The sequence below is a fragment of the Pantherophis guttatus genome, chromosome 18 (assembly GCF_059756535.1).
Source record: "Pantherophis guttatus breed Tessera chromosome 18, ASM5975653v1, whole genome shotgun sequence".
NCBI lineage: Eukaryota > Metazoa > Chordata > Lepidosauria > Squamata > Colubridae > Pantherophis > Pantherophis guttatus.
The window spans coordinates 5237366-5256358 of NC_142080.1; the positions used below are offsets into that span (position 1 = coordinate 5237366).

Genomic DNA, 18993 nt, shown 5'->3' on the forward strand with positions numbered 1-18993 from the left:
TTCTGGGAGTCGAAGTCCAACCCAGCTGAAAGCGTGCTTGCTAGGGAATTCTGGGAGTTGAAGTTCACCCCCTCTTAAAAGCATGTCGCCTGAGGAATTCTGGGACCTGAAGTCCACCCATCTTAAAAAGCATTGCTGGCTGGGGAATTCTGGGAGTCGAAGTTCACCCCCTCTTAAAAGCATGTCGCCTGAGGAATTCTGGGACCTGAAGTCCACCCATCTTAAAAAGCATTGCTGGCTGGGGAATTCTGGGAGTCGAAGTCCACCCATGCCAAAAATATGCTAGCTGGGGAATTCTGGGAATTGATGTCCACCTCTCTTGCCTGAGGAATTGTGGGTGTCAAAATCCCCCCTCCCTTAAAGCAGGCTGACTGGGGAATTCTGGGAACTGAAGTCCACCCCTCTTGCCTGAGGAATTCTGGGAGTCAAAATCCCTCCCCCCCTTAAAGCAGGCTGACTGGGGAATTCTGGGAATTGAAGTTGCCTGAGGAATTCTGGGAGTCAAAATCCCACCCCTCTTAAAGCAGGCTGACTGGGGAATTCTGGGACCTGAAGTCCACCCATGGCAAAATATGCTAGCTGGGGAATTCTGGGAATTGATGTCCACCTCTCTTGCCTGAGGAATTGTGGGAGTCAAAATCCCCCCTCCCTTAAAGCAGGCTGACTGGGGAATTCTGGGAATTGAAGTTCACCCCTCTTGCTTGAGGAATTCTGGGAGTCAAAATCCCACCCCCTCTTAAAGCAGGCTGACTGGGGAATTCTGGGAATTGAAGTTGCCTGAGGAATTCTGGGAGTCAAAATCCCACCCCTCTTAAAGCAGGCTGACTGGGGAATTCTGGGAACTGAAGTCCACCCCTCTTGCCTGAGGAATTCTGGGAGTCAAAATCCCTCCCCCCCTTAAAGCAGGCTGACTGGGGAATTCTGGGAATTGAAGTTGCCTGAGGAATTCTGGGAGTCAAAATCCCACCCCTCTTAAAGCAGGCTGACTGGGGAATTCTGGGAACTGAAGTCCACCCCTCTTGCTTGAGGAATTCTGGGAGTCAAAATCCCACCCCCTCTTAAAGCAGGCTGACTGGGGAATTCTGGGAATTGAAGTTGCCTGAGGAATTCTGGGAGTCAAAATCTCCCCCCCCCTTAAAGCAGGCTGACTGGGGAATTCTGGGAACTGAAGTCCAACCCCGCCCCCCCCTTCCTGCTGCCAAGGAGGAGAAGCCCTCCTCTAATCTCCTTCCCTGCCCCCTCCCCCACTTCCCGATCAATAAATTAAAATTAAAATATGGCTTCCAAAACATTTTGTCCCTGTCTCCACCAACCGGCCCCGGGTGTCAAAATCAAATCCGGGAAGGATTGCCGTGGCGCCTGCGTTGCAGTGATGTCGTCCTCCGCGGTGCGCGAAGCTTGGGGGGGGTGGGAGGCGACCGCGAGGTTTGCATAAGGTGAAATGCATATTAGTAGCGCGATAGCCGTGGCGGGGATTCAGAGGGTGGAAGAATCCGCATCCGGGCCTCTGCGGCTGCTGGTCTCTGTCGCGTGCTTTGCCCACCCCCCCCAGCCTCCCGCCCCCGCCCTGGATGCCTGGGCTCCCCCACCCTCCTGAATCCTGACCCCAATTCTCAGCCTGTCCTGCCTTCAGTCCATCATGGCTTCCAACATCTCCAGGAAGAGCTTATGCATGGGGATTTTGCCTTCCAGCTTCAGGCTGTAGAAGTGGTGCAGCACCCGGGTGGCCGTTTGGCGCAGCAGCGGGAGGGTCAGCAAAAGGCGGCCGGCTCGGCGAGGCTCCTCGGGGCGCCGCGAGGCTTCGTACTCCAGCAACGCCTCGTGAAGGACGTCCCGGAGGCGTTGCACGGCTGCCATGTCCTCGATATGAACGGAGTCTGGAAGGCAGAAAGGAAGGCGACGGGATTGCAGGGATGGATTGGAACTAGAACTCACCGTCTCCTGGTGATTGGCCCAAGTTAACCCATTGGGCTTTCATGCCTGAGGTGGAACTAGAACTCACCGTCTCGTGGTGATTGGCCCAAGTTAACCCATTGGGCTTTCATGCCTGAGGTGGAACTAGAACTCACCGTCTCCTGGTGGTTGGCCCAAGTTAACCAGTGACCTTTCATGCATAAGGCAGGACTAGAACTCACCGTCTCGTGGTGATTGGCCCAAGTTAACCCATTGGGCTTTCATGTCTGAGGTGGAACTAGAACTCACAAGTCTCCTGGTGATTGGCCCAAGTTAACCCAGATGGTTTTCATGCCTAAGGCAGGACTAGAACTCACAAGTCTCCTGGTGATTGGCCCAAGTTAACCCAGATGGTTTTCATGCCTAAGGCAGGACTAGAACTCACCGTCTCCTGGTGGTTGGCCCAAGTTAACCCAGATGGTTTTCATGCCTAAGGCAGGACTAGAACTCACTGTCTCCTGGTGACTGGCCCAAGTTAACCCCATGGGCTTTCATGTCTAAGGTGGAACTAGAACTCATCATCTCCTGGTGATTGGCCCAAGTTAACCAGCGGCCTTTCATGCCTGAGGTGGAACTAGAACTCACCGTCTCCTGGTGACTGGCCCAAGTTAACCCAGATGGTTTTCATGCCTAAGGCGGGACTAGAACTCACTGTCTCCTGGTGACTGGCCCAAGTTAACCCCATGGGCTTTCATGTCTAAGGTGGAACTAGAACTCACCGTCTTCTGGTGATTGGCCCAAGTTAACCAGTGGCCTTTCATGCCTGAGGTGGAACTAGAACTCACCGTCTCCTGGTGATTGGCCCAAGTTAACCAGTGGCCTTTCATGCCTGAGGTGGAACTAGAACTCACCGTCTCCTGGTGACTGGCCCAACTTAACCCAGATGGTTTTCATGCCTAAGGCGGGACTAGAACTCACTGTCTCCTGGTGACTGGCCCAAGTTAACCCCATGGGCTTTCATGTCTAAGGTGGAACTAGAACTCAGCATCTCCTGGTGATTGGCCCAAGTTAACCCAGATGGTTTTCATGTCTAAGGTGGAACTAGAATTCACCGTCTCCTGGTGATTGGCCCCAATTAACCCAGTGGGCTTTCATGTCTGAGGTGGAACTAGAACTCACAAGTCTCCTGGTGATTGGCCCAAGTTAACCCCATGGGCTTTCATGTCTAAGGTGGAACTAGAACTCACAAGTCTCCTGGTGATTGGCCCAAGTTAACCCCATGGGCTTTAATGTCTAAGGTGGAACTAGAACTCACTATCTGAGTGATTGGCCCAAATTAACCAGTGGCCCTTCACGCCTAAAACGGAACTAGAACTCACTGTCTCCTGGTTTCTAAGCAAGACAAGACCCAGCCTCTTCTCTGAACTCACCTGAGTTGGCAAGGGCCAACGCCTTCAGCAGCACATACTCCTCGCGTTCCAAGCGCAGCGCCCGGTATTTTCGCACCAGCTGGAGGACTACGCTGCTCAGCTCCAGCAGTCCCGCCGTCCGGGCTGCCTCTTCGTCGAGCGCGAAATCTTCCGCAAACACAATCTCATCTTCACAAGGCAGCGAACGCCAGGCGACGCCAAGGAGCAAAACCTCCAGCCAGACGCTCTGCAGGACGGACATCTGATCGGCCAAGGACAACGCTGGGAACCCTGAGCCGGAAAAAGCAAACCACGAATGTGGGGGGTTAAATTCAGAGGCTGATATCTGCCCGGGTTACTTGCAAGGTAGTCCTCGTCTTACGACCGCAACTGAGCCCAGCATTTCTATTCCCAAACAAGAGAGTTGCTAAGTGAGTTTTGGTCCCATTTTCTTGCCACGGTTGTTAAATGAACCACGGCAGTTTGTTTAAGTGGGTAACACGGTTGTTAAATGAATCTGGTTTCTGCATTGGCTCTGGTTGTCAGAAGGTCGCAAAAGGGGGTCACGTGACCGTCGTAAATATGAGATTTGATTGTTTGACCTTGGCTGCATATGTGGGAAAATAGAATAGAAAAGAATAGAATAAGTCGATAATAAAATAGATAATATAATAAATAAGAATAGAATAGAATAAGTAGATAATAAAATATAGAAACAAATAGATTAGATTAGAATAGAATAGAATAGAATAGAATAGAATAGAATAGAATAGAATAGAATAGAATAATAGAATAGGAGTTTAGAATAGAAAATGGAATAAAATGGAATAGAATGGAATAGAAAAAATTAGAATAGAATAGAATAGAATAGAATTAGAGTAGAGTAGAGTAGAGTAGAGTAGAGTAGAGTACAGTAGAGTAGAGTAGAGTAAAGTAGAATAAGAGTTTAGAATAGAAAATGGAATGGAATAGAATAGAAAACAGAATAGAATAGAAAATAAATAGAATAGAATAGAATAGAATAGAATAGAATAGAATAGAATAGAATAGAATAGAATAGAATTAGAGTAGAGTAGAGTAGAGTAGAGTAGAGTAAAGTAGAATAAGAGTTTAGAATAGAAAATGGAATGGAATAGAATAGAATAGAAAACAGAATAGAATAGAAAATAAATAGAATAGAATAGAATAGAATAGAATAGAATAGAATAGAATAGAATAGAATAGAATAGAATAGAATAGAATAGAATAGAATAGAATAGAATAAGGGTAGAGTAGAGTATAATAGAATAAGAGTTTAGAATAGAAAATGGAATGGAATGGAATGGAATGGAATGGAATGGAATGGAATGGAATGGAATAGAATAGAATAGAATAGAATAGAATAGAATAGAATAGAATAGAATAGAATAGAATAGAATAGAATAGAATAGAATAGAATAGAATAGAATAGAATAGAATAGAATAGAACAGAATAGAACAGAATAGAACAGAACAGAATTTTTTATTGGCCCAGTGAGATTGGACACACAAGGAATTTGTCTTAGGTGCATAAGCTCTCAGTGTTCATAAGGAGAATAAATTACATTCATCAAGAATAAAAAGCTACAACACTTAATGATAGTCAAGGATACTAATAAGCTATCAAATCATACTATATAAACAATATAATTGAAAGAAAACGCAACATGGTTATGGTAATAAGTGGGAAGAGACAGATACTAGTAAGGAAGAGAAGAGTAATAGTAATTCAGTCTTAGTGAATAGTTTGAGATTGTTGTGGGAATTAGTTGTTTAGCAGAGTGATGGCGTTCGGGGAAAACTGTTCTTGTGTCTAGTTGTTTTGGTGTGCAGTGCCCTAGAGCGTCATAAAACGGACATAGGTCATTTTTTCCCAGTGCCGTTATAACTCGGAATGATCACTAAAGGAATGATTGTACGTCAAGGATTACCTGTACAGAAAGGACCAACATACAGGCAACCATCTTAAGATATTTCTAAAGAATATCTTTTCCTCCCCCCTAATTTTAACTTCTAATTTAAAATGCCACAGTTTGTATGTGCAAGAAAGCAAAGTTTTTTTTTGTTTTTTTTTAATGGAATGCTCTTTTAGCAGGTCAGGATTTGCAGGAGCTGATAAAATAAGAATTATTAGGTAATATTAGGACATTAGGAAATATTAACAGACTCTCAGTATTTTAAGATATAGGACAGTTGGTATGAGTGGATAAACCAATGGAAAAGAAGGTAAAGTCAAAATTTAGTAAGAAATTAAAAGTAATAATTATACACCGTCATTAAGGGGGAAAAAAGGGAAAATAAGTTTTTGTATATATGTGTACTTATATACATTATATATACTTTATTTGTTGTTTGTTGATATTGTTGACTGTATTTTAAGGTTATGTATTTTTTATATAATTTTTTTTTAAATCTAATAAAGTTTGTTTTTAAGACCCAAAACAACAACAAAAAAGGAAATATTAACAGCTCAGCTTCCTAAGTTTGAACTACTTTTCACTACTTTAATGGCCTATTTGGAAGGAGTTGAGATCTGGGCACAGCTAAGTCCTCGACTTATAACTGCAACTGCAACGGAGACCAGAATTTCCATTGCTAAGTAAAACAGTTATAAAGCCATCCTATTTTATAATTATTATTATTATTATTTTGGCTCCGGTCCTTAAGTGAATCCCTGAAGTCATTAAATGAATCAGGTGGTCATTATGTGAATCTGGCTTCCCTCCCCCCACCCCCAATCCCCCGATTGACTTTGTCGGAAGCCGGCTGGGGAAGGTCACAAACAGGATGTCGTAACTCCAAGCGCCCAAATTTCGATCCCTTGACCGTGTGCGATGGTCGTTAAGTCCCTTTTTTTTCCAGGGCCTTTGAATGGTCACTAAGCGAGAAATGTCACAGGTCTGAGGACTATCTGGGTTTGGTCCTCCTCAGAAAAACAGCACTGCTCTAGGAAAGCAGATGACCATCGAGAAGGGAGCAACGGGCACAGATGGAAAATTCCGTGGCTTACCTGGTATATTTTTGGCCCAGCCAATGATGACCACAATTTCCCGGTCGGCCAGATCGCACAAAGTGCTCGCGGCTTTTGCGGGACCTTCGGGAAGCGCCGGGTCGGGCATGGCGTAGAGTTTTTCCGGTTCCGCGACCAACAAGTGTGACACCATCGTGTTCATCGGAGCTGGTCGATCGGAAGGAAGAGAAAGAGAAAGGGATTGGGGTTTTTTTCTTTTCCCAGGAGAAAAAAAGAGAAGCGAAAAACTAAGAAGCGGAAACGGATAGGGAAGGGGGGGAAGAAAAGTCAAGGAAGAGAGAACAAGGCCCCGACTTAATTGCGTAACGCATTGTAAGCCGCCCTGAGTCTCCGGAGAAGGGCGGCATATAAATCAAATTTTAACACCCCCCCCCAAAAAAAACACCAAAAAAACCTCTATTCTCTGGGGATTTGTGTGTGTGAGACACAGGAGAGGAAAAAAATCGAAATTAGGATAGGTGGGTGTGATGAGGAGAAAAATAGAGGAGAAAAATTACTTTCATGAAAGTGATGTAAAAGAAAATGAAGATATTTCGTGATCTCTCTATGCACTCTGGTTTCATTCTTTCTTTCTCTCTCTCTCTCTCTCTTTCCTCTTGCTTCCTTTCCTTCCTCCTTTTCTTTTCTTTCTTTTCTTTCTTTCTTTCCTTTCTTTCTTACTTTTCTTTCCTTCCTTCCTTTCCCCTTTCTTCCTTTCCTCCTTTTCTTTCCTTCCTTCCTTTCCTTTCCTTCCTTTTTCTTTTTCTTTCTTCCTTCCTTTCCTCCCTCCTTTCTTTCTTTCCTTCCTTCCTTTCTTCTTTCCCCTTCCTGCCGTTCCTCCCTCCTTTTCTTTCCTTTCTTTCTTACTTTCCTTTTTCTTTCTTTCTCTTCCTTCTTTCCCTCCCTTGCTTTCTTCTTTCTTCTTTCCCCTTCCTTCCTTTCCTTCCTTCCTTTCCTTTCTCTTCCTTTCTTTTTCTTTCTTTCTTCTTTCCCCTTCCTTCTTTTCCTCCCTCCTTTTCTTTCCTTTCTTTCTTGCTTTCCTTTCTTTTTTCTTTCTTTCTCTTCCTTCTTTCCCTTTCTTTCTTTTTTGTTTCCTTCTTTCTTTCTCTCCTTCCTTCCTTCCTTTTAAAAGAAAGAAAAGAAAGCAAGGGACTATCCAAGGCAAAAAAACCTTGTCCAGGATCGCCCTGCATCACCGCAGATCCTGGGACGGCTCAGCAGGTATGCCAGCCAAGCCCGCTTAAACAAGCAATGGTTTGTTGATCTGCAGCTGGCCAGGAGGACGGCCAAACTCAGAATCCGCCCAGCACTTGTACTGTATATCCAGAGGAGGCAAATACATCTCTCCTTGCAGCGTCTCAAGAAGTAGAATTCCCAAAACCGAGGTTTCTGCACACCCCCCCCCCAAATTATGGGGGTGATTCAGCAATCCGGGGAACTCACCTGACTTCTTGGCGGTAGCTGTGGCGATCTGCGGGGTCACAAAGGTGCTGGGATAGGGGGCACCCTCCACCTCTGGCCGGCGCTTATATTTCTGGCGACCCCCACGAACCCGATCAAGGCGTACCCCTGAAAATTGGCAGGGGGTGGGGGGAGAGGAAGGAAGAAAGGAAGAAAAATTATGGCTCGGAAGAAAACACGGAGTTTCATCCATTGCTAAAGACCGACATTCTGGCCTGGCCTAACTCCCCTCTTTTAAATTATTTTCTAAATTTTTTAATTCGTGATTTTATAAATTGGGTGTTTTAATCTGTGTTTCGGCCAAAATATTTAACAATGTTAAGGGATTTTTAATATTTGCATTATCTGTATTTTATCTTGGCTGTTCACCGCCCTGAGTCCTTCGGGAGTAGGGCGGTATAGAAATTTGATTAAATAAATAAATAAATAAATAAATAAATAAATAAATCCCCTCGTGCGTTTCTCAAACCATCCAAATTTACCCTCGAATCTTTTACCCTTCTTCCCCCCGCAAATCCTTCCTTCCTTCCAAGGAATTGGGATTTAACTCTGGCATGGAGGCTGGGGGGAGAAAGCAACTCTTGTTATGCTCAGAGGCACTGTCTTCATGATTCAGCGCCCACCTGGGGCAAAGCACAAGGATGTGATTGAAACCCGTGGTAAAGAAGATCAAACTATAATCTTTAAGCCATAATATTGTTCTGGTCTGGTCTTAAGTTAGAATCTAAAGTGGGACTCAGCATCGTGGTTAGCGCTCAATAGGCCAAAAGTTAAACTTACTCTAAAACAGTTTAATCCATTTAAATCAGGGGTCTGCAACTTTAAACACTCAAAAGAGCCATTTGGACCCGTTCCCCACAGAAAAGAAAACACCGGGAGCCACAAAAACCCTTCCCGTGCCTGACTATTTCTTGAGCGGCCACAAAACTAGCACATGTAGTCGAATTAAATGTTCTGTTTTCTTCTGAAACTTTTCTTTTCTTGGATTTATCCATGGTTGGCCTACCGGGGGTTGAAAAGCTCAATAAATCGTGTGCCAGCGGGTATCACACATTGGCGACTTGTGACGCATATTTTGAGTGACGGAGCCGCAGCAGAGGCGTGGAAGAGCCACATGCGGCTCCAGAGCTGCAGGTTGCTGACCCCTGACCTAAATTGAAGCGGATTACAAATCTATCCCATTTTACAAGCAGTCCTCATTTAACGACTGCCTCGTTTAGTGACCATTCCAAATATGGAACAAGTAACTTTGCGACCCATCCTCGCATTCATGAACTTTGTAGGTGTGTAAATAGTCAAAATAAGATCGTCGGCACGCTTGCAGTTTTGACCTAGCAACCAGTTTGCTTAATGACCAAATTACCGGTTCCCAATTGTGGTCAGTAAATGAGGATGAACTGTATAGAATAACAAGAGTTCGAAGGGACCTTGGAGGCCTTCTAGTCCAACCCCTCCCCCACCGCTCAGGCTTTTCAGAGCTTCCTCCCAGAATGCATCTGGGCAACGGGCGGTGCGAACTGAATGGAACTACGATTCCCAGCATTCTTCACTCTGGACCAGCCTTCCTAAGGAAGCTGGGAAATGAAGTTCAGCGATAAATGATCCATCGGTCAAACTATCGTTGAGATTTAAGCCCCTTCCCCCAAAAATTACCTTCCTTCAGCATGCCCACACGCAGGCACTTGGTGAAACGGCACGCCTGGCACGCTTTCCGCCGACGTTTGGTGATTTCACACTCGTTGGTAGCCGGACAGCTGTACTCAATGCTTCCTGCAAGACAAGAGCAAAGACAGGGACATTAATCCACCACAGAGACAGTCCTCAACGTACAACAGTTTGTTTAGTGACCATTTTAAGTTACAAAAGCACTGAAAAAAGCGACTTAGGACTTAGCTTTTTTTAAATGGACTCTTTTGAAGGGTGTGTAAATGTGGTCTACCTCTATGTGTCTGTCGATGGCTAGTTTTTATTAGTTATTTATTTAGTACAGGTAGTCCTCGACGTACAACAGTTTGTTTAGTGACCATTCGAAGTTACAACGGGACTAAAAAAAGCGACTTAGGACTTAGCTTGTTTTTAAATTTATTCTTTTGAAGGGTATGTAAATGTGGTTTACCTCTATGTGTCTGTCAATGGCTAGGTTTTTTTAGTTATTTATTTAGTACAGGTAGTCCTTGATGTACAACAGTTTGTTTAGTGACCATTCGAAGTTACAACGGGACTGAAAAAAGTGACTTGTGACCATTTTTCACACTTACGACTGTTGCAGCATTCCCAGAGTCACGCGATCAAAATTCAGACACTTGGCAACTGACTCGTATTTATGATGCTCGCAGTATCCCGTGATCCCCTTTTCACGACCTTCTGACCAACAAGGTCCATGGGGAAGTTGGATTCACTTAACAACAACCATGTTACTAACCTAACCGCTGTGATTCATTTTAACAAGTAAAGTTGTAAAATGGGGCAAAACTCACTTCAGAAATGACTCCCTTAGCAACAGAAATTTGGGGCTCAATTGTGGGCCGTAAGTCGAGGACTCACTGCAGTTTACTCAATCTGTCCTACAGGCTCAAAAGCAGCATAAATTTTAATTACTGAAGAGGCTGATAACCGGATAAAGCAGCTGTAACTTGCCTGTGGGCATCTTAACTCTCCCAGCACAGGGCAAATAAAGTTTCTAGTCCAATTCAGGTAGCTTTTATTATTCCTATTTTATATCCCCCCCTCTAGCACTATGGAACAACACCCTCCCAAAAAATTTTGGTTTCCTCCAGGCTGACAAGTTTTAAAAGGAAGTCTTTCTTTAGATAAATCATTTTTCACTCCTGGAATTTCCCCTCCCGCTTTGTGATGCAACCGAATTGGGGGATTTTTGAAAGATTCCCAGTTATTTGTCATAACTGGGCAGACAGGTGTAAAGGTAGCGAAGAGCCTGGATTTAAAGCCAGGGCGTGCAAAACTAAACGTATTTAATGTCTTAGTTCTCAGAGAGCATGCTTCAATAATGTAAATGTAATGCACGAGTCAAAAAGAGGGCTGGGAAAATATCTACAGGCCCCTCGCATCCTGGACATCAATTGTTTCAACTCCTACCCTCAAAACGACGCTATAGAACACTGCACACCCAAACAACTAGACACAAGGACAGTTTTTTCCCGAACGCCATCACTCTGCTCAACAAATAATTCCCTCAACACTATCAAACTAGTTACTAAGTCTGCATTACTATTAATCTTCTCATCGTTCCTATCACCCATCTTCTCCCAATTATGATTGAATGACTGAAACCTTGTTGCTGGTATCCTTAAGATTTATATTGACTGTTTCCTAATATGATTGATTGCTTATTTGTTCCCTATGATTATCATTAAGTGTTGTACCTTATGATTCTTGATGAATGCATCTTTTCTTTCTATGTACATTGAGAGTGTATGCACCAAGACAAATTCCTTGTGTGTCCAATCACACTTGGCCAATAAAGAATTCTATTCTATTTTATTCTAAAAGATCTGGAGACTCTAGAAAGAGTGCAGAGAAGGGCAACAATGAGGATTAGGGGACTGGAGGCTAAAGCATATGAAGAACGGTTGCAGGAACTGGTTATGTCTACCGTGTTTCCCCGAAAATAAGACCCTGTTTTATATTTTTTTGAACCCTGAAATAAGCATTTGGCCTTATTGCCATGCGCTCAAAAGCCCGATTGGGCTTATTATCAGGGGGTGTCTTATTTTGGGGGAAACAGGGTATCTGTATCTATCTATTATCTCTCTCTCATCTCTCTCTCTACCTATCTATCATCTCTCTTTCATCTATATCTATCTATCTATCTATCTATCTATATCATCTATCTATCTATCAGTATCTATCATCTCTCTCTCTACCTATCTATCATCTCTCTTTCATATCTATCTATCTATCTATCATCTATCTATCTATCTATCATCTATCTATCTATCAGTATCATCTCTCTCTCTACCTATCTATCATCTCTCTTTCCTATCTATCTATCTATCTATCTATCTATCTATCTATCTATCTATCTATCTATCTATCAGTATCTATCACCTCTCTCTACCTATCTATCATCTCTCTTTCATATCTATCATCTATCTATCATCTATCTATCTATCTATCTATCTATCTATCTATCTATCTATCTATCTATCGTGTTTCCCCCAAAATAAGACCCTGTCTTATATTTTTTTGAACCCTGAAATAAGCCCTTGGCCTTATTGCCATGCACTCAAAAGCCCAATTTAATTTAATTTCCAATTTATATACCGCCCTTCTCCCTGAGGACTCAGGGCGGTGTACAGCCAAGATAAAAAACATAGAATACAAATATTAAAACATTTAAAAATATATATAAATTTTGGCCCGAAAGTTAAGAATCACAAACTAATTAAAAGAATCTAAAAATTTATTCTAAGCCATTGGGTTTGGGTTTATAATCAGGGGAATGTCTCATTTTGGGGAAAACAGGGTAGCTTAATGAAAAGAAGGACTAGGGGAGACATGATAGCAGTCTTCCAATATCTCAGGGGCTGCCCCAAAGAAGAGGGTTGGACTAGAAGACCTCCAAGCTCCCTTCTAGCTCTACTCTGATTGATTCTTCACCTTTCAAAGCAGAACAGTGAATGTCTATGGGGTTAAGGAAGGACCATAGAGCTAGAAAAGCGGAGAACTGACCTTGGATCGTCCGCTTGAAGAACGCTTTGCAGGCTTCGCAGGAGGCCACCCCGTAGTGGTACCCCGAGGCGATGTCCCCACAGACCAAGCACAGCCGCTTGGGCATCGTGTTCAGCATGTATTTCCCCCGGCCGGGAGCTTCATCGGGATCATCGTCGTGGCGTCGGCGAGAAGCTCCCGTCCCGGCCGGTAAGGTGCTGGCGGTTTCGAGTTCAGCGGGGGCCCCGCTGGTGCTGGTGTCGGAGGATCCGCTGGGACTGTGTTGGACGAGGCTATCGGGCGAAGCCGGTTCGGTTTTGATGAAGAATTCCGTCCGGCGTTCCCGGGAGGACATGGCTGGAGAGAGGCTCTGCAGGAAGGAGAAGAAGATAAAACCAGGTGTAGTCAGGAGTTAAGGGGGAGTAAGGGGGTTCATTCACACACAATCCTGATTACCCGGTCAAGGGGAGCCAATATTTGTGGCTCAGGGTTGAGATGAGAGGTCCTTAGTGTTAGGGGAGGAGGAGGATTATTGTGACGGTCCTTGGACGATTGCGGAGCTGGATGGTTTTCTTGTAGACATTTCATGACCCAAGTAGGGAACATCATCAGTGTCAGAAGGCAGGAGGGGTTTGAGGAGGAGGAAGTGAGGTAGAGGAGGATGGGGAGGAGGAGGAGGAGGAGGAGGAGGAGGAAGAGGAGGAGGAAGAGGAAGAGGAGAAGGAAGAGGAAGAGGAGGAGGAGGAGGAAGAGGAAGAGGAGGAGAAGGAGAAGGAAGAGGAGGAGAAGGAAGAGGAGAAGGAAGAGGAAGAGGAGGAGGAGGAGGAGGAGGAGGAGGAGGAGGAGGAGGAGGAGGAGGAAGAGGAAGAGGAAGAGGAGGAGAAGGAAGAGGAGGAGAAGGAAGAGGAGGAGGAGGAGGAGGAGGAGGAAGAGGACGACTGTGGAGTCCTCAGTGCTCTCTGAGCTTGGTGATTTTCTTGCAGAGATTTCATGACCCAGCTAAATTATATCATAAGTGCTGGAAGGGAGTGGGGTTTGCAGGGAGGAAGAGGAAGAGGAGGAGGAGGAGGAGGACGACGACGACAGTCGGGTCTGTGAACTTGGTGGTTTTCTTGCAGAATTTCTTGACCCAGCTAGGTAACATCATCCGTGCTAGAAGGAAGTGGGGTTTATGGAGAAGAGGAGGAGGAGGAGGAGGAGAAGGAGCCCTGGTAGTACAGCAGACTAAAGCACTGTTATTAAGACCAGCTGCCTGCAATTACTGCAAGTTCAAATCTCGCCAAGGCTCAAGGTTGACTCAGCCTTCCATCCTTTCTAAGGTAGGTGAAATGAGGACCCAGTTTGTGGGGGCAATAAGCTGACTTTGTATAAATATACAAAAGGATGAAGGCTATTGCTTAACGCATTGTAAGCCGCCCTGAGTCTCCGGAGAAGGGCAGCATATAAATCAAATTAAAAAACAAAACAAAACTGTGGAGTCCTTGGTGCTCCCTGAGTTTGATCATTTTCTTTCAAACATTTCATTACCAACCTAGGTAACATCATCATTGCTAGCAAGGAGTGGGGTTTGCTTTATCCAGGTTAAAGCCCAAATTGTATTCACATAACCAACCCAAGTTTGTTCGGTTCAATCGTTTGTGTCTTGAGGTAAAAGCCAGCTGAATCGATTATCTCACCTCAGATCCTTCTCTTGTGGGAACCCCAAAACCCCAGTTTAGTAATGGGACCAGCCAACATGATAACGTCATCCCCGTTCCTGGTCTTGTGTGAATGCAGAAACCCCCAAACCCTCCAAAGTCTACTTGGATCCCTCAAGACCCCCATGGTTTTCATTCCCCCTCCCCATTTTAAAATTTGGGGTACAAAATTCCCAAATCTTCCACTTCAAACACGGCCTATTCCTTTTCCCGTTTCCTTCATGTCCCAAGAAAACTCTTTTCCATTCCTTTTTTTAAAAAAAAAAGTCCCTCTGAAATACCGTCGGTTAATATAGATAGTCCTCGTCTTACGACCGCAACCGAGCCCCAAATTTTTATGTTGCTAAGCGAGACCGTTCAGGGGTGTTTCCACCCCCCCTTTGGCGGCCTTTCTTGCTCCCGTCGTTAAGTGAACCCTTTCCCCCCTTTTCAGAAGTCAAGTCAAGAGGGAAGCCAGATTGTTATAAGGTTGTTGAGTTAGCCCCCACGTCGTTAAGTGAATCCGGCTTCTCTGTCAACTTTGCTCGTCAGAACGGTCGTAAGAAGGAATCACAGGGCACGGCGACTGTCATAAATACAAGTCAGTGGCCAAGTGTCTTTGATCACATGACCAGGGGGAGGGAAAGAGAATGCTGCAACGGTCGTAAGTGTGAGGAACGGTCCTAAGTCCCCCTTTTTCCCCAGGTCTGTTGTAACCTCAAAATGGTCGCCGAATGAATGAGTTATAAATTGTATATCACAATCAGTCTATCTTAATTCCCCAAATTGCATACCTCATTGAATTGGGAAGGGGGGGGGTTAGGATTATTTCAAGGTTCAAATTCAAGTTTTAGGGGGAAATTTGGGGTGGAGGGGGGGAAAAAGAGCCGAAGTCCCGCAAAAGCAGGGCGATGGGCATAGCAACCTTGCAACTTCCCCCCCCCCCAAAAAAACTTCTGATAATTAAGCCACCAAGACCCCGTCCTTCAAAAATTAGCCGTGACTTTTAATTTTCCAGGTTTCGAGACGCAACACGGCCTCTGCAGTTTGGGGGGGGAGGGAGGGAGAGGGGGGAGAGGAGAAGGAGGGGGGGCACAGAAGCAAAGAAGCCGCAGGTTACTTGTGGGGGGGGGGAAGAGGGAGCTGGAATGAAACCCCCCCACACACACACACCCTTTCAGCTGACTTCTGTGCCCCTCGTTCAGCCATTGGACCAGATCTGTAGATCCCGGCACCCAGCCAGGAGATTGAAAAACGGTTTCAAGGTCACTTGAGGGAGATCCTATCAGGCACGGCGTGGAAAGTGGGGGGGGGGGAAGCAGGCATGGAAGCAGACTCCAGTCACCTTGGGTGCCCCCTCCCTTCTATCATTCCTCCCGACCTCCCCCCCCACCTCCTTAAAATTTAGGAAGTTAATCTATCCAGCCTACGGTTAAAATCTGCCTTTCTTTCTTTCCTTTCTCTTTCTTTCTTTCTTTCTTTTCTTCCTCCCTCCTTCCTTCTCTTCCTTTCTTCCTCCTTCCCTTTTTCTTCCTCCCTCCCTCCTTCCTTCTCTTCCTTTCTTCCTTACACCTTCCCTTTCTTTCTTTCTTTCTTTCTTTCCTTTTTCTTCCTCCCTCCCTCCTTTCTTCTCTTCCTTTCTTCCTTCCTCCTTCCTCCTTCTCTCTCTTTCTTTCTTCCTCCCTCCTCCCTTCTCTTCCTGTCTTCCTTCCTTCCTTTGTCCTTCCATTTCTTTCTTTCTTTCTTTCTCCATCCTTCCTTCCTTCTCTTCCTGTCTTCCTTCTTTCCTTCTTCCCTTTCTTTCTTTCTTTTTCTTTCTTTCTTTCTTCCTCCCTCCTTCCTCCTTCCCTTTCTTTCTTTCTTTCTTTCTTTTTTCTTCCTCCCTCTTTCCTTCCCTTCCTTCCTTCCTTCCTTTCCTCTTTTCTGCCTTCAGTAGCTATGAAGTGCTCCCCCGCAAGCCATGTTCTACACAAACCACGATCAGTTGCAAAAGCGTAACTCCGGTTTGGCCCCAGCTGGCCTTTTTCAGACATGTTCAGCCAATCTGCTTCTCTCTCTGTGTGTGTATATGTGCTAGAAATCGGGGTGTCACAGAAAGTTGAACCTCAAAACAGAGGTTGGGGAATCCCTCGCCGGATTCGGGGTGTTTGTTTTTTTCCCCGAGCACGTTCCCTAATAATAATTCTCGTAAAAAAAAAAAAACTGGGGGGGAGGAGGAAACGCTCCTGGCCATTTTGTTCGTGCGGGAAGAGCCAACTCTGCGGCACCGAGGATGGGTTACGGAACTCTGGACCTGTTCGCATAACCTATCGAACCGATTTCACCGTGCGATTTCTGTGTGTGTGTGTGTGTTTGTGCAAGTTTTGCATTTATGCAGCCGGATGGACCTTTGTCCTCTTTTCAATCTCTTTTTTCCCTGCGCAATGGAGGGCCAAAGTAGAATTGACGCAAGAATGGTGGGGGGGTGTTTTTTGTGTTGTGTTTTTTTTTTGTGTGTGTGTGTGTGAAATTGTGTGCCTTGGTCAACTTTCTTCCACTCTTTTAAGGGCCCCCCCGGTTTTGCCAAATCTTTTCTCCGACTTTTCACTTAGAGGGAAAGTTGCATTATGTAACCCATCTCCCCTTCGCATGCCGTCTTCCAATCCATGACTCAGGGAAGCTGCAAGGCCTGTGTTACACACACACACACACACACACAAACACACACACACACACACACCAGGAGTTCCTCTATGGCTGCGCACAATTTCCCTGCGCCTAGAGGCCACGTGATGCCTTTTGCAGAAAGAATTGCTTCTCCTTTAAAGTCACCCTTGGCGACCTTTGACCTCCCTGGGAGTTGATCCCTGCGGGTTCCTCCCCCACCCCCAACACACACACATACACACGAGCCACAGCGCCAGAGGCGGGGTGGGGGGGGCACATCGAAATTAAATTGAATTGAATTTAAAAGGCGCCTCTGCACCCGGTCTGCATTCACACGTGTCTTGGCGCTAACTAGATGCCAAGGCTCAGTTTGGGGCAGGAGGGAGGGGGGGGGTCACGTCCATCTGTCAGAAGCAGCCAGCGCTGGATTCTGTCCAGGTGAGGGAATCCAGGTATCCAGGCACGCTGGAGTGGGGGGGGGAAGGGAAGGTGTGTGTGTGGGGGGGTGTTTCCCATGCACACATGTTCTTCCACCATGTGCTTTCTCCGAGAGAGAAGTGGGTGTACGAATGGCCTGTGGGAATGCAAGCCTGGTCCTCCCATGGACCTTCCTTGCGCCCAATGGGCCCCCCTCCTCTTGCCTGCACCCCCCCCACCCCCAAAGTGCAAAGTTGCAAGTGACAGTCCATCCTCACTCATGTCCAGGAATGTTCTCTCTCTCTCTCCCTTTCTCTCCCTCCCTTTCTCAATCTCTCTCTCTCTCTCTTTCAATCTCTCTCTCTCTCTCCCTATTTCTCTCTCTCTCTTTCTCTCTCCCTCTTTCTCTCAATCTCTCTCTCTCTCTCTCTTTCAATCTCTTTCTCTCAACCCCTCTCTCTTTTTCTTTCTCTTTCAATCTCCCTCTCCCTCTCAATCTCCCTCTTTCTCTCTTTCTTTCTCTCTCTTTCTCTCTCTCAATCTCCCTCTTTCTCTCTTTCTTTCTCTCTCTTTCTCTCTCTCAATCTCCCTCTTTCTCTCTCTCTTTCTTTCTCTCTCTTTCTCTCTCTCAATCTCCCTCTTCCTCTCTCTCTCTCTCTTTCTTTCTCTTTCTCTCAACCTGTCTCTCTCTTTCTCTTTCAATCTCCCTCTTTCTTTCTCTCAACCGCTCTCTCTCTCTCTCTCTTTCAATCTCCCTCTTTCTCTCTCTCTCTCTCAACCCCTCTCTTTCTCTCTCTCTCTCTCAAGCCCTCTCTCTCTTTCTCTCTCTCTCAATGTCCCTCTTTCTCTCTCTCTCTCTCAGTCTCCCTCTTTCTCTCTTTCTCTCTCTCTGTCTCCCTCTTTCTCTCTTTCTCTCTCTCTCAATGTCCCTCTTTCTCTCTTTCTCTCTCTCTCAATCTCCCTCTTTCTTTCTCTCTCTTTCTCTCAACCTCTCTCTCTCTCTTTCAATCCCCCTCTTTCTCTTTCCCTCTCTCTTTCTCTCTTTCTCTCTCTCTCTTTCAATCCCCCTCTTTCTCTTTCCCTCTCTCTCTCTCTCTCTGCTTGCGCCAGGGGGCGCCCACCTCTCCGCCTCCCTACCGGCAAAGACCCACATTTGGCCACGATCTGCCGGCCGTGACATCCCAACCCGGGGGGGGGCGGCCACCCCCACCCCCACCCCACCCCCACCCCACCCCGAGAGAACCGGAGGCGACCCTCCTCTAATAGCCCCGGCTTGCTGGAGAGAGAAAGGGGGGAAGGAGGAAGAGGAGGAGGAGGAGGAGGGCAGAGAGGCAGAGACGCCCCCACGTGTGTGTGTCTCCCCCCCCCTCGGCCGGTGGGACCCCCCCCCTCCAAGGACCCCCCCCGGGTCTGCCCCTCCAACCCCCGGCCGGGGGTCTCTCCTGCAGCCCGGCCGCCCCCCCCCCCCTGCTTGAGGCTGGCACTGACCTTGGAGCGGCGGCGCAAGGGCTCGGCGCGGGGGCTGCAGGAGGGCAGGGGCGGCCGGCGGGGTCCCGGCGCTGGGCCCGCGTCCGGGCGGCTGGCTCAGTGGCCCCGCGCGCCGGGGACCGGGCGGCCCATGAGTTGGCGGAGCTGCGCGCTGGCCCCGGGCTCCTCTAGGACACAAAAGGACAGCGCAGCCCACTTCCTCCTCGGCTGCCTCCAGCTGGCGGGGGCGGGGACTGGGGGCGGGGATATGCAGAGCAGGGGGAGGGGCTCCGGACGCACGCAGGCACGCCCCCCCCCTCCTCCC

General features: G+C 46.6%; 1 protein-coding gene across 1 annotated transcript; it reads right to left on the minus strand.

Annotated features, from left to right (window-relative positions):
* Nucleotides 1-967: 967 nt before the first annotated feature.
* ESRRA (estrogen related receptor alpha) lies at nt 968-18924 on the minus strand. The gene is made up of 7 exons (XM_060689507.2): nt 18690-18924; nt 12484-12832; nt 9445-9561; nt 7774-7899; nt 6331-6498; nt 3324-3593; nt 968-1877 (listed from the first exon to the last, which is right to left on the minus strand). Exons 2-7 carry the CDS (start codon nt 12815-12817, stop codon nt 1630-1632), a joined length of 1263 nt encoding a protein of 420 aa, XP_060545490.1. The 5' UTR covers nt 12818-12832; nt 18690-18924; the 3' UTR covers nt 968-1629.
* Between the last annotated feature and the right edge of the window lie 69 nt (nt 18925-18993).

What these genes read in the sequence shown, in the direction of transcription:
- ESRRA (XM_060689507.2), bottom strand. Translation starts at nt 12,817, where the DNA reads ATGTCCTCCCGGGAACGCCGGACGGAATTCTTCATCAAAACCGAACCG. An exon ending in AGCTACCGCCAAGAAGTCAG is followed by an intron (nt 6,499 to 7,773) that starts GTGAGTTCCCCG and finishes CCGATCGACCAG; the next exon opens with CTCCGATGAACACGATGGTG. An exon ending in CTGGGCCAAAAATATACCAG is followed by an intron (nt 3,594 to 6,330) that starts GTAAGCCACGGA and finishes TTTCCGGCTCAG; the next exon opens with GGTTCCCAGCGTTGTCCTTG.